Source organism: Notamacropus eugenii, chromosome 3 (genome assembly GCF_028372415.1).
Source record: "Notamacropus eugenii isolate mMacEug1 chromosome 3, mMacEug1.pri_v2, whole genome shotgun sequence".
Taxonomy (NCBI): Eukaryota; Metazoa; Chordata; class Mammalia; order Diprotodontia; family Macropodidae; genus Notamacropus; species Notamacropus eugenii.
The window spans coordinates 209,776,610-209,790,559 of record NC_092874.1 but is presented as its reverse complement, the minus strand read 5'-3'; the positions used below and the strand labels follow the sequence as shown (position 1 = coordinate 209,790,559).

The 13,950-nt window shown below is 37.5% G+C and overlaps 1 protein-coding gene across 2 annotated transcripts in view; it reads right to left on the bottom strand.

Annotated features, from left to right (window-relative positions):
• Window positions 1–13,950, bottom strand: part of FBH1 (F-box DNA helicase 1) — an 86,405-nt gene that overhangs the window by 13,537 nt on the left and 58,918 nt on the right. For both annotated transcript variants that reach the window (XM_072654230.1, XM_072654231.1), the window contains exons 11-16: window positions 9,664–9,751; window positions 9,494–9,580; window positions 8,237–8,373; window positions 4,918–5,017; window positions 4,708–4,829; window positions 3,604–3,679 (exon numbers count right to left, since the gene is read on the bottom strand). In XM_072654230.1, the coding sequence (XP_072510331.1) occupies window positions 3,604–3,679; window positions 4,708–4,829; window positions 4,918–5,017; window positions 8,237–8,373; window positions 9,494–9,580; window positions 9,664–9,751 (610 nt within the window). The remainder of the gene's footprint in view (window positions 1–3,603; window positions 3,680–4,707; window positions 4,830–4,917; window positions 5,018–8,236; window positions 8,374–9,493; window positions 9,581–9,663; window positions 9,752–13,950) is intronic.

Genomic DNA, 13,950 nt, shown 5'->3' with positions numbered 1-13,950 from the left:
AGTCAGATATTTAAAAATGACACAAAAGCTCTAAGGGGAATACTGCAAAGGGAATAAATTGTTTGGAACATATAGTACCCAAGTAAGACAATTCCTGAAAATCAGGACAAAGAGAAATCAATTACTCCATAAGACAGTAAGAAATATTATAACAGAATCAAAAGACTTGAAAAAAAATAGAAGAAAATGTAAGCTGCCTACTATCAGAAACACTGATCTGAAACGATGACATGCAAAACAGTTCAAGGAGAGATAATTTAAAAATTACTGGATTCCCTGAAAGTCATGGTATACAAAAAACTTAATAAGCCTGGATACTTTAAGAAATCACTAATAAAAACTACCCAGAACTGTTACAATCAGAGGGCTAAGGAGAGAAAGAATCCACCAACCATGTCCTGAAAGGAGCCCCCAAACGAGAAGCCTAAGAAATATTATAATCAAAATCCAGAGTTCGTATGTCAAAGAAAAAACACTGCAAGCAGTCAAAAAGAAGTTCAAAGTACCAAGGAACAGCAGTGAGGATAATAAAAGACCTGATAACCTATTATAAATGAGAAGAGACCTTGGACTACAATATTCCAAAAGGCAAAAGAGAGAAGCTTACAACCAAGACTAACTTACCCTGCAAAGCTGAGTCTACAGAGAAGAATGGACCTTTAATGAAACAGAACACTTTCAAACATCTTTGATGAAAAGACCAAAGTTGAGCAGGAACTCTGAAATGCAAACACAAGTATTTGTGAAATCCAGTAAGATGTATTCATCTGAGCAATTGTGAAGGGGTTGTCTAATGATGCAGTGCTAACATTTTAAAAAGAAGAAGCAAAAACCTTAATATCTTCAAAGGATTATCAGGGGAGAAAAACATGCATTCTAAATCATACTGTTCATAGAAGGTTCTGAGAGTTTAAGAAAGGAAAGAAACAGGACTTGCAGAAAGGAGAGTGGACTTCCTCAAGGTCACAAAAGCAGTAAATGAGAGAGGAAGGAACTGAATCTAGGTCCTCTGACTCCAGACCCAGCACTCTTTCTACTGTACCATGGCTGCCTCTTATGCCTCATTCCAAAGATATGAAACTTGAAAGGGAAGTAAGAAGTTTGTTCTGACCCAATTGTTCCATTACAGATGAGGAAACTACAAAAGCTCTGCTCAAAAAACCAAGTGACAGAACCAGGACTCAAATCCGGGACTCTTTCTGCTACATGAAAAGTAGAGACCAGGTGAAAGAATCTGAAGTAAATTACCAAATTCTCTGAAAACATAGTCCACAGTCCTCTAGCTTTATTTACTATATGTCATCAGAAAGGAGCAGCCTTTCTCCTAAAGAGAAAAAATGGGGGTGGAGGGGAGGGGGCACGGAGATGAAATGGCAGAGTAACAGCACGCACTTTCTAGAGCATTGCCTCCAAGCCCAGCCAAAGACCTGTAAAAAATGGCTCTAAACAAATTCTGGAGCTGCAGAACCCACCCACTGATGGAGTGAAGCAAATTGCCCAAGACAGCCTGGAAGATCACCAGGAAGTGTCTATCACGCCACACAGGGGGCAGGGCACAGGCCAGTGTGGGCCACACTGGCACAGACAGGACCTGAGCAGGCCTTGGGGAGACTGAATCTCTCGCATCTGTGGCAATTTCCAGACTTCAGAACCCCAAAACAGAACAAATAGGAAGGTAAGTAGAAAAAGCCTGTGGAACCAGTGTGGGAGAATGGGGTGGTCTGGCCCCAGCCCCAAGGCAACAGAGGGGGAAGGGGACAGAAGAACCTGCAGCAGCCACAGCAGCAGCAGGGGCAGAGACAGTGACCATTTCTGGGGCTCTAGGCCCACAGATTGTGGGAGAATCAAGGGGCTGAGTATACACTCTACCCCTACTGGAAGCAGAGATCTACCTTAACAAAGAGCTCAAAAGTTAAGTAAATGGCTGGGGAAATGAGCAAAAACCAAAAAAAGAATCAGATTACAGAATCTTACTTTAGTGACAAGGAAGACCAAAACATGCAAACAGAAGACAACACAGTCAAAGCTCCTCCACCCAAATCCTCCAAGAAAAATATGAATTGGTCTCAGGCCATGGAAGAGCTCAAAAAGGATTTTGAAAATCAAGTAAGAGAAGTAGAGCAAAAATTGGGAAGAGAAATGAGAGTGATGTAAGAAAATTATGAAAAACGTGTCAACTGTTTGCTAAAGGAGACCCCCAAAAAAGCTGAAGAAAATAGCACTGTAAAAAATAGACTAACCCAAATGACAAAAGAGATCCAAAAACCCAGCGAAGAGAAGAATGCCCCAAAAAGCAGAATTGGCCAGATGGAAAAAGTGGTCCAAAAGCTCACTGAAGAAAATAATTCCTTAAAGATTAGAATGAAACAGATGGAAGCTAATGACTTTATGAAAAATCAAGAAATTATAAAACAAAACAAAAGGAATGAAAAAATAGCAGACACTGTGAAATATCTTACTGAAAAACAACTGACCTGGAAAATAGATCCAGGAGAGACTATTTAAAAATTATGGGACCACCTGAAAGCCATGATCAAAAAAAGAGCCAGGACTTACTAAATTTGAACTGTTTACATTCCTACATGGAAAGATCATATTTATAACTCTCTAAGACTTTTCTCAGTACTAAGATAGCTGGAGAGATTATATACATATAGACAGATGGCACAGTGTGAGTTGAATAGGAAGGGATGATATCTAAAAAAATAAAATTAAAGGATGAGAGAGGAATATATTGGGAGGAGAAAGGGAGAAATAGAATGGGGCAAATTATCTCTCACATAAAAGAGGCAAGAAAAAGCTTTTTCAATGGAAGGGAAGAGAGGGGTGGTGAGAGGGGAAAAAGTGAACCTTAGTCTCATCACATTTGGCTTAAGGAGGGAACATGCATACTGAATTTGCTATGAAACTATCTTACACTACAGGAAAGTAGGGGAGAAGGAAATAAGCAGGGAGTGGAGGGATGATAGAAGGGAGGGCAAATGGGAGGAGGGCATAATTAGAAATAAACACTTTTGAGGAGTGACAAGGTCAAAAGAGAGAACAGAATAAAGCGGGGGCAGGATAAGATGGAGGGAAATACAGTTAGTCTTCCACCACATGATGTTTGTGGAAGTCTTTTGCATAACTACATATGTATAACATATATTGAACTGCTTACCTTCTCAGTGGGGATGGGTGGGGAGGGAGAGAAGTTGGCACTCATAGTTTTAAAAACAAATGTTAAAAATTGTTCTTACATGCAACTGGGAAATAAGATATACAGACAACGGGGTACAGAAATCTATCTTGTCCTCCAAGAAAGTAGAGAGGATGGGGATAAGAGAAGGGAGAGGTGTTATATAAGGGAGGGCAGATTGGGGGAAGGGGTAATCAGAATGCATGCTGTCTTAGGGTGGGAGGAAGGCAGAGATGGGGAGAAAATTTGGAACTCAAAATCTTGTGGAAATGAATGCTGAAAACTAAAAATAAATAAATAAATTAGAATTTAAAATTTAAAATAAAAGAGCAAATCAGTTAAGCAGACACTATACAATAGAATAACATTCAGATCTCTTGCCCCTAATACTTATTCTGTTGAACTTGGACCATCAGGGTACTCACGTTTCCTTCGCTCCTCAGCTGATTGAAGAAGGATCCAAATATCAATGAATCTGTCCAATCCAAATGATTTAGTTCCCTGAAAAAGTTTTTGGGTGAGGTCTGAAGTTTTGGATTTTTTAAAAGTAAAACAAAGTATAGCAAATATATTAGAACTCTGAAACAAAGTGATTTTTCAGAAACAATCTGAACTGCAATGAAAGCATAAAACAAGCAGGTCAAGGCTTACAGGGATTACTGGCCTATGCTAAAGATTGAGAACTTGGGATAACCAATTTGGGTTTTTTGCTTCAACTATTAGTTCTCCTCAAAGTCCTTGACAAAGCCAAGGCCTCTGTTCTGTACCTTTATTTCCTAATGAAAGGGGCCTATTTTCTAGGAATATTATGATGGCATACTGTAAATATGAATGGTAAGGTAAATAATTATAAGTACATGCACTTTGTCATTATGTCTTTGGGACAGTACTACTAGAGAAATCTCTTGTGATACTTCATTTTAAAAGCTACACCCCAAATAAGGTCCCTTTAATTAAATTTAATTCAACTCTTGCTGAGTACCTACTGTGTGCTCCATAATGCTAGATGCTGTAGAGGCCCAGAAAGAAAGGCACTGTGTGTCCTCCTTCTCTCTAGACATGAACCACTTTTGGCTAAATAGCCACATACCCTTCTCAGAATCTAGGTTCAGCCTACCCTACAACTAAACAAAAATATTTTGTCCTGTTCTACTTATAGGGAAAACCACAGAATGTAGTAAGTTATCCAACACTATTTAAAGGGTAACTGGAGACAAAACAAGTTGCTTTCTGGAGGGCATAAAGGCTGTCATAAGCTCAGTTTCAGGTGATTTTTCAGTCACTGAGATTCAATATTTAGTCAATATAATATGGTCCCCTGGTAGTAGAAACTTCCATCACATTACCACTTAATTGACAAATGGAAGTGGTCAACAACAGAAATTTCCAACAATCAAATAAATACTTCCTTCCATAATTTAGCTAATCAATTTGTATCTCATGCATCAGGTATTTTCCTCTCATAGAAGAAAGTATGTTTCTCTGAAAAGTTTCAGTGCATGATGCAGCCAAAATAAATTCACTCTTACCCCAATCAAATGTATTCTTGAGGGAGTTTTCCCTTCTGTTACTCGTACTGCTTCATCAAACACACTCGCATTGGTCCTGCACAACAAGGCAACCTGTCCTTCTGAAATGCCTCTAATGGTACCTTTTGAGAAAGAAACATATATTATATACTACAGTAATGAAAAAAATTAATTTTTAGAACCTATAAACCAGAGGAACTAGAATCTTACTCTTTTGGTTTCCTCCAATCAAAGTCTTCTTCCTGACTTTCTTGCAAACATCCAAGATAGTGGCTCCCACATAAGCAATTTCAGCACCAAACCTAAAACTCTGTTGAGAAAAGTCAAGAGAGCAGAGAACTGTAGTAGCTGCATCCCAGCATACAACAGTCAGTGAAATTAACATTAATCTTAATTAAGACATACCTAGAATTCTCAACATTTAAAGGAAGATAATAATTACTAGTATGTTTCTTAACTGCTTTGCTTTGCTAAACATAATTTCTGATTCAACCTATATGGAATGGACATTTGGAAATTTTTTAAAAAATAAAACAACCTGTACTCAAATTTACCATTTAGTACTTCAAAGATCCATAATTTCCTTAGTGGTCATAGTAACCCTTTTACCACTTAGTAGGTAAGTTTTGGAAGCTTGTGATGGCTGACAAATTCACCACTCTATTTAAGCAACCTGGAGAGGAACTTTTTCAACCTTAGAAAGACTGGTTTTCCTCCAAATGATAGGCAATGCACCACTAGGCCCATTTTTCACTAAAGCTCTACCTACCATACCTAAATATGACATGAAAGTGACTCTAGGTTTTCAAAGGCTATAGCAATAGTTTGCATTTGCACAGTGCTTTAAGGTTTGTCGATTGCTTTACAAGTTTGATCCTTACAACAACCCTGGGATATAGTTGCTATTATTATCCCCATTTTTGCCCAGGTTCACAGAGCTATTAAGTGTCTGAGGTAGGACTTGAAGTCAGGTCTTCCTGACTCCAGATTCAACATTCTATCCATTATATCACCTAGCTGCCTATATGCCAGTACAATGCTCTAGAATGTTGCAAAGTCTTCATATATGAATCTGATGATAGGCTCTAACTAGAGTCTAGTTATTATGTTATCTTCCAAGAAACTATTAACTGTATTTTCAAATCTTTCAAACACCATTCTCCCAATCACCCAGGACTGAAACCTCAGATCCATTTTTAAATGTTTCATGAAGTAATGAGCTCCCAGTCACTGAAGGAATTCAAGTAGAATCTGGATGTAGGCAGTATGGTACAGTGAAAATAATGTTGGATATGGAATCAGAAGCCCTGAGTTCAAATTCTGGCTATTTTTGAGAACTTAAGAAAGTTAGAGATGTTACAGCATATTAGAGAAGGGATTCACTGAGTTGAGGATAGAGATGGGGAGGCATGGCAAGGCGGGGAAGTGCAAAATGAGTGGCATAAACTGTAATCTTATGATTCTTTGATATCTCCCATCTCCCTCCCCATCCAAGTTCTTTCAATTTTATTCTTCATTATGTTTCTCACCTATATTCCTTCACTTTGACATCACAGAATCATAGAACTAGAGTAGGATCTTCACAGAACCGTAGATTTTAGAGGCTATTGAGCTTAACCCCCACATTTTGCAGATCACATTTTGCAGATAAGTAAACTGAAACCCACATATTAAATTACTTGCCCCTGGTCACATATGTAGTAGATACTGGAAGCAGAATCTGAATCCCGAACTTCTACTTTCCTTGGTGTATTCTTTCCACTAGGCCACACTACTTCTTTAACTTTGGTTAAGGACCTGTTTTCATACAAGCACTACAGCAACATTCTCCTTTTGTGTTCTATATACTTTCCTCTTGACCAGGGACTCTTAACCTAGAGTCCAAGGATTCCCAAGTAATCTAAGTACTTTAATTTCAAGGGAGACCCATGAACTTGAAAGGGAAAAAAAAAATTACATCTTTCTTTCCATACAATTGATTTCCTTTGTAATCCTATTTATTTTGTGTAGTTGAAAACAATTTTCTGACTGCCAAAGAAATCTTTAACAAACTAAAAAAAGCTAAGAACTTTCAAAACCATCCCTGCATACCATACCTGATACCTGGCACACCTCTGTTCTTCTCTGCTGTTTTCAAGAATTCAGGAATTCATCAGTTTGCTATCTGGCTCTCATAGAGGGCCATAAAAACGTGAAGATATATGAGGACTCCCCTTGCCCCCAACTTCAGAACAATTTATTTCCATCACTACCAACTGCCATGCATCTATGCTATGTTCTAGCCAACCTAGGCAATTGCTGTTTTCCAATTTCATCTTGCTCTCATGATTTGTTCCCTTTATGTTCACCATTTCTGTAAATCCAACTACTATAACTATGCTACCTCCACGAAGCCTTCCCTAATGCCTTCCTCTAACCTCCCTAAAGAATCCTCTTATGCCTCTCTATTGGTCTTCTTCTGTTCACTAATGTCATTTTAACTTTTATTACAGTTACTAGAATATCATCCCAAAACACACACATGCACAGAGCTTCTTGTGTTATTTTTGTATCTTCAGTGTAGAGTACACAGAATCTTAATATATGTCTGTTGAAATAAAAACTGTGGAGGCTTCAGGATCTGCTTGAATTCTTAGCTACAATTCTGGAAACTTCTCTACAACTGAACAAAGAACTATTACTTCAAAGAGTTTTGGTTCCAAATCCAGTGTTTGATTGATTGACCTGGGTGTTCGTCCTTCGTTGCCAAAGAAGACCATGCCATCAGAGTAATAATGACATGACTTGCACTTGACTTTGTTTTGAGTGAGGGAGGGCTGTGCAGGTCACCAGCCTCACTTCTCCTCCAGAGTCATCTGAATCCAGTGACCAGATATTCATCAGGATGACTGGAGATGACCCAGGATGAGGCAGTTGGGGTTAAGTGACTTGCCCAAGGTCACACAGCTAGTGAGTGTCAAGTGTCTGAGATGAGATTTGAACTCAGGTCCTCCTAACTCCTACACTGGTGCTCTATCCACTGCACCACCTAGCTGCCCCAATTGATTGACCTACTCCATACTTGAAGATGAACAATATCTTATCTTGTAATGGGTCATACAAGAACCCATGTGAGATGCCTAAAGTGACTGCAATGACAGCTTAACAAGCAGTAGCTATAGCTTAAAGGAGACTCAGTAGGGCTGGATAAAAGAAAGTTATGACAGTGGGTTATGATGTGGCTGCAGGTACTTCTAGAGCCCCAGTTCCTTTCTAAACACCACTGAACTTCCATGTACAGGAAGGCTGGTGTGAGGTATACAGAGGAAAAAGCTACAATGAGTTATACAGGTTGTATCTAACACAATCCTCCCTAAAAGGCACAAATGATGCAGAGAAGGTACTCAAGTAGATTTTTGCTAGCTCTTAAGGAAGAAAACACAAAAAGAAGAATGGGCTAGAATCAGATTTGGGCACACATTTGGGGAGGAAGGCACAATTGAAAAAACAAACATAAAAATGATGCTTTGAGAGCAGGGAAAGTTCTTACCTGTGTGAGATAGAAGAGATGTGTGTGTGGCACTGCATAAAGGGCATTAATGGCATACCGAAAGGTGTAGATTTGTTGGTGTGGGTCTCCTACAAAGATTTTTCCACATGGCTGGGATAGAATTATGTCTATGATGGCTACAACCAAAAAAGAAGAAGAAAGTATGACCTCAAGGAACAAATAATTCTTCATATGGAACAGAGGAAACTAAATCTTGTAACATCCAGTCAGAGCATTATAAATGTCTTCCCTTGTTCTTCTTTTCTCTTAAAGACTAAGCAAATGAATCAAACCAAAAACACTATTAGCATTCATTAGTTTATCAGTAACATTTCTTTTACAATTATAAACTGTTCTCTCTATGTGCTGACAATCTGCAGTGATACAAACATTTACTAAGCACAGGTATCGAAAACAATCAATGCATTCTGCCAGTTTTATGCCAATTGAAAACCAAAAAGATCCCTCAGAGAACTATATTCATATATACATGCACATTGTACATTCACATTACCCACATGGGTATTATCTGTGATAAAATTTTCATCCTAAGATTAGTGACCCTGTGCCATCAGCTAACTGGTTCTTGGGGAAGGCAGACATATTTTCATAATGCTAACTGAAGCAAAACATAAGAAGGTAAGTATATTTATCTTTACATGATATACTTCAAAGTAGGATACAAATGGTTTTGGGACAATTTATATCGTTGCTTACTTTTTAAGCACAGATAATAATTCACATTTATATGGCTCTTTTAGGTCTACAAAAAACTTTTCTCAGAACAATGTTATGAAGCAAGTACCATTTTATAGAAAAAGTAAATTGAGGCTCAGAGTCAGTGAAACTTACACATGGTTAAAAAAGGTAAGAGCCAGGATTCAAAGCTAAGTGTCAACTCTCTCAAGTTCAGCATGCCACTACATATTATGCCCATTTTACAGATGAAGAAACCAAGGCCTAAAAAAGTTTAAAAGAATTTTCCAGGACTGTACATTTGTTGTCAGTGTCAGAGAGAGAATAATGACCATTAACTATATTGTCACACACTTTTATTCATATATGTATACATGTGTGTGTATATACACACATACATACATGTAGATATGTATTTACAGCAATTGTACATGTACAAACATGTGTATATATAAATACACACACATATATAAGGAGCGAGAGAGGGAGAAGGAGGGAGAGGGAGAGAGAGAGAGCACATAATTTCTACTTATTTTAGATTTGTTTCCCTGTATGTATCACCTGGAGTACAGTCCTGGGCCTCATCCACAAAGACAGCATCATAAGCACCAAAAGAAGGTTTGCTGAGTTGCCAAAGTTTCAAATAACCTAAAAGAGACAAGAGGTTACGGTTCAAATCTACAGAGAAAACAAGGTACATTCCATAAGACTTATGTTAAGACTTCCCATACCATCATGAGTCATATGATATGCCTCTTCTCTGCATTCTTCCAACTTTTTCATGTTCTCCCAAAGTTTGGCTGCTTCATATACACCATTCTAGAAAGCAAAGTACATATTATCAAAGACAATAAAAAACAGAAGATTCTGTAATTATGTAAATCAAGTTTCAAAATTTAGGCTATGGGCACAGTCTAGAACAGTTTCTTCCAAACCAAACTATAATTTTGATTGGGAAAATATCCAGTTCTGGTTAGACTTGTCTATCCTCTGCATCCTCAGAGTCTAGGAGGAGTCAAGAGTAGTAAGACTAGAATGTAAGAAAAAAAAGAAAATGAAAGTCACTCTGGCAAGTCATTTAAGCTCTAGGCCTCTATTTATTCAATTATAAAATGAGGTCTAAGATCTCTTCATGCTTTAAATCAGAGCTTCTTAAGGTGGGATCCAGGAATCTGTTTTTTAAAAATATTTTACTGAATTCCAACATAATTAGTTTCATTTGTAACCTTATATATCTTATTTTATATATTAAAATATTGTTCTAAGAAAGGTTCCAAAGGCTTCACTAATTTGCCAAGGATATCTACAATAACAAAAAAAGTTAAGAATCCCTGCTTTTAATCTATGATTCTAAAGTTTCAAGAGCCAGGAAGACAATTCATGACAGTTCCAAGTCATCAAATGGTCTGCAAATATAGCTCTTGGAAGATGGAATAATACACATAAAAAATTTAAAGGCTTAATCTCACCATTCATTTATTAAATATTCAAACACTTCTTAAGTATATCCTAGGTGGTAATACTAACAATAATGATAAAAAGAAATAGCGAGCAATTAGGTAGTGCAACTCAAGACTTTTGGGACGGCTGGGTAAAATTTTACGGTTTGCAAGCACTTTATACACAGCAACTAATTTGATTCTAGGTATAAGACACTGTGCTAGAAACTGAAGATACAAAGGTTTAAAAAATGAACAGTCAATAAATTAAAGGAGCTTATGTTTTATTCAGAGGGTAGTGAGAAGAGCTCCAAATTGCTCTAGAAAAATCTAAGGAAGCAAAGTCAACAAAAAGAATTACAGCAGGCTTCAAGTAAGGAGTTGCACCTAAGCTAATGCCTAAAGGAAGACAATCATTCTGAAAGTCAGTGAAAATATGAGGGATGGCATGCAAGAACATAAAAGTAGGAGATGTCACATCAAGTTCAGGAAACAATCTAGTTTGGCAGAAAGCTGGATTGCTTCAAAGAAGAAATATGAAATAAGGCTAAAAAGGGATAGGGATTATTTTATCTTACAGGTAATTGGAAAGTACTGAAGGTTTATGAAGAGGTGAATGACATAGTCCAATGCCTCAAGAAGATTAATTTGGCAATTTTGTAAAAGATAGATTAGAAAAATCTGTAAGCAGGGAGGAAATTAAGAGACAGTCTGGGTGAAAAGTGCTGAGGTTCTGAACTAGGGTGTTAATAGTGTGACTGGAGAGAAAGGGAAAAACGTAGATGTTACAGAGATATCTAGATAAAATGGATATGAAACCACAACTAAGTCTGGTTCTCCTATACCATTTCAAAACAACAACAAATGCATCAAATAAAAGAGTGACTTCCCCAACTGATAAATGGTCAAAGGATACAAACAGACAATTTTCAAATGAAGAAATTAAAGATGTCTATAATCATATGAAAAAATGTTCTAAATCACCTTTGATCAGAGAGATGCAAATCAAAACAACTCTGAGGTACCACATCACACCTATCAGATTAGCAAACATGACAGAACAGGAAAATGATAAATGTTGAAGAGGATGTGGGAGAGTTGGAACACTAATTCATTGTTGGTGGAGTTGTGAGCTCATCCAACCATTCTGGAGAGCAATTTGGAAATATGCCCAAAGGGATACAAAAATATGCATACCCTTTGACCCAGCAATACTGCTTCTAGGACTGTATCCCCAAGACATCGTAAAAATGGGAAAGGGTCCCACACACACAAAAATATTTATAACAGCACTATTTGTAGTTGCCAAAAACTGGAAATCAAGGGGATGCCCATCAATCGGGGAATGGCTGAATAAATTATGGTATATGAATGTAATGGAGTACTATTGTGCCATAAGAAATGATAAAGAATAAGACTTCAGGGAGGCCTGGAAGGACTTATATGATCTGATGCTGAGTGAAAGCAGCAGAACCAGGAGAACTTTGTGCACAGCAACCACAGTGCGTGAGAGCTTTTTCTGGTAAACTTGGAGCTTCATAGCAATGCAAGGACTTAAAAAAAAAAAATTCCCCATGGTCTTCTAAAGCAAAATGCCTTCCACATCCAGATAAAGAACTATGGAAGTCAATCACAGAATGTAGCAGATTTTGTGTGCGTGTGTGTGTGTGTGTGTGTGTGTGTGTGTGTGTGTGTGTGTGTGTGTATTATGTTTTGGTTTGTTATATGATTTCTCCCATTCATTTTAGTTCTTCTACACAGCATAACTATAGTGAAAATGTATTTAATAGGAATGTATGTGTATATCCTATATAGAATTGTATGCCCTCTCAGGGAGGGAGGGGGGAGGCGTGGGGTAGGTAGGAAGAAAAAAAAATCTAAGTTTTATGGTAGTGATTGTAGAACACTAAAAATAAATACAATTAAAAAACAAAAAGAGTGACCAAAACAAAGGGAAAGAACATTATGAGAATTTTGCATTTCCTTTTATTCAATTTATTACGTCATTTCTCCTGGATATCTGGCTGTCTCATGTTAGTATTAACTTCATCTCGCTAAAACCTCACTCATGGAATGATATGATCAAGGGACGATTTTTGACATTTCTGAGATAAGAAACCAAAAGAGAGGAAAAAGCAAATAAAGCATCTAAAAAAATTTTAAGCCCTCCCACGGGGATTTAGCTAACTTTGTGGAAAGGATTCTCCTGGCTCTGAACCTTTGGTTACCTTTGTGACATGTAAATCTCCTACTCTTAATTAGCCCATTCTGACTTTAAAATGTAGCCATATAATTTTCTAGGCAGGATTTTAAAACAGTGTTTAAATTTGTAACTTTAGTCCATTTACCATTTTGTTCTAATTTAGTCTGTTCAACATTAATTGAAGGTAGCGAGATAACAAATATGTTTGACTGAGCCTATGTGATCTTTTAAAGATTGTTATATGTTAAAAAAAAATCTCTCTGGTGTAATTTTTTTCTTATAGCTTTGTCAGAAACTTCAATCTTTATTCAGGGTTATTTTTCTACCTCCTGAACCTGTGCATAAGCATAATAAAACCTAGGTTTTTACCTCCAAACTTTTACACTGTGATAGATTTATTCCATAGCAGTTCATCACATGAATTCAATCGGGAAAATATTCTTCCCACAACAAAACCTAACAGGAAAAACCTTGTAAGAGAATTAACAGAAATCTCAAAGAAATGAATTAGAACAAGGGGCCCCAATACAGTGAAGGAAAAAAATAAGGTTAGAACAAAAGTACTTCTAAAGGGTAGAAGAATGGTTACATCTTCACTCTCATCCCAGTTCTGTTCATGACTTTCCAGACGTCAAAACCACATACCTGTTCCTACTGATTCATTCTGAACTTCCCTCAACACTCACCCAAGAACTGTCTTCTAATCCTTCTACTTGTTTTAATTTGGAATATCCTTTTGCAAAGTCCAACCTTCTTCTCCAAATGGCAAGTTCCTCCTGGACCTTCCATTTGAGGGCTCTGACTTCATCCCAAGCTCCTTTATGGGTTCCTTCATTTCCTGTCCCACCCTCCTTTTGTCTATTCCCTTCTGAATGTGGTCTTCCCCATTAGAATATAAGCTCCTGGAGGAGAGAAATGGGGATTGTGACTGGGATTGTTTTATGAGCGAGTGGGAGGTGGAGGCTCCTCAAGTAAAAATTTTCAGAAGCATATGTATTATAATAGGTATTTACTTCCCTCTCACTTTTATGACAACAAGCAATTTCAGGCATCAAATTACAGCAAAAATGACAATCTTCCCTGTCTACCTTAGAGGGGGAATCCAACGTGAGAAGACAGAGAAACATAGAATGATAGAGTTGAAGGGGACCAAAATGTTCAGGTTAGAAGGGACCTTAGAGTCATTAGAGTACCTGAGCTCAGAATAAGAGAAACAACTGTAGATCACTAGAGCCAAGAAATGTCCACTGAAAGAACCTACTGACCATATGGCAGACCCCTTATGTCACATTGTCTTTGTGATACAAGTTAATATATTCTGTCTTCTACCCTTTCATTTGACAGATGAGGGAAGTAAGCCCAGAAAAAGGAAAAGG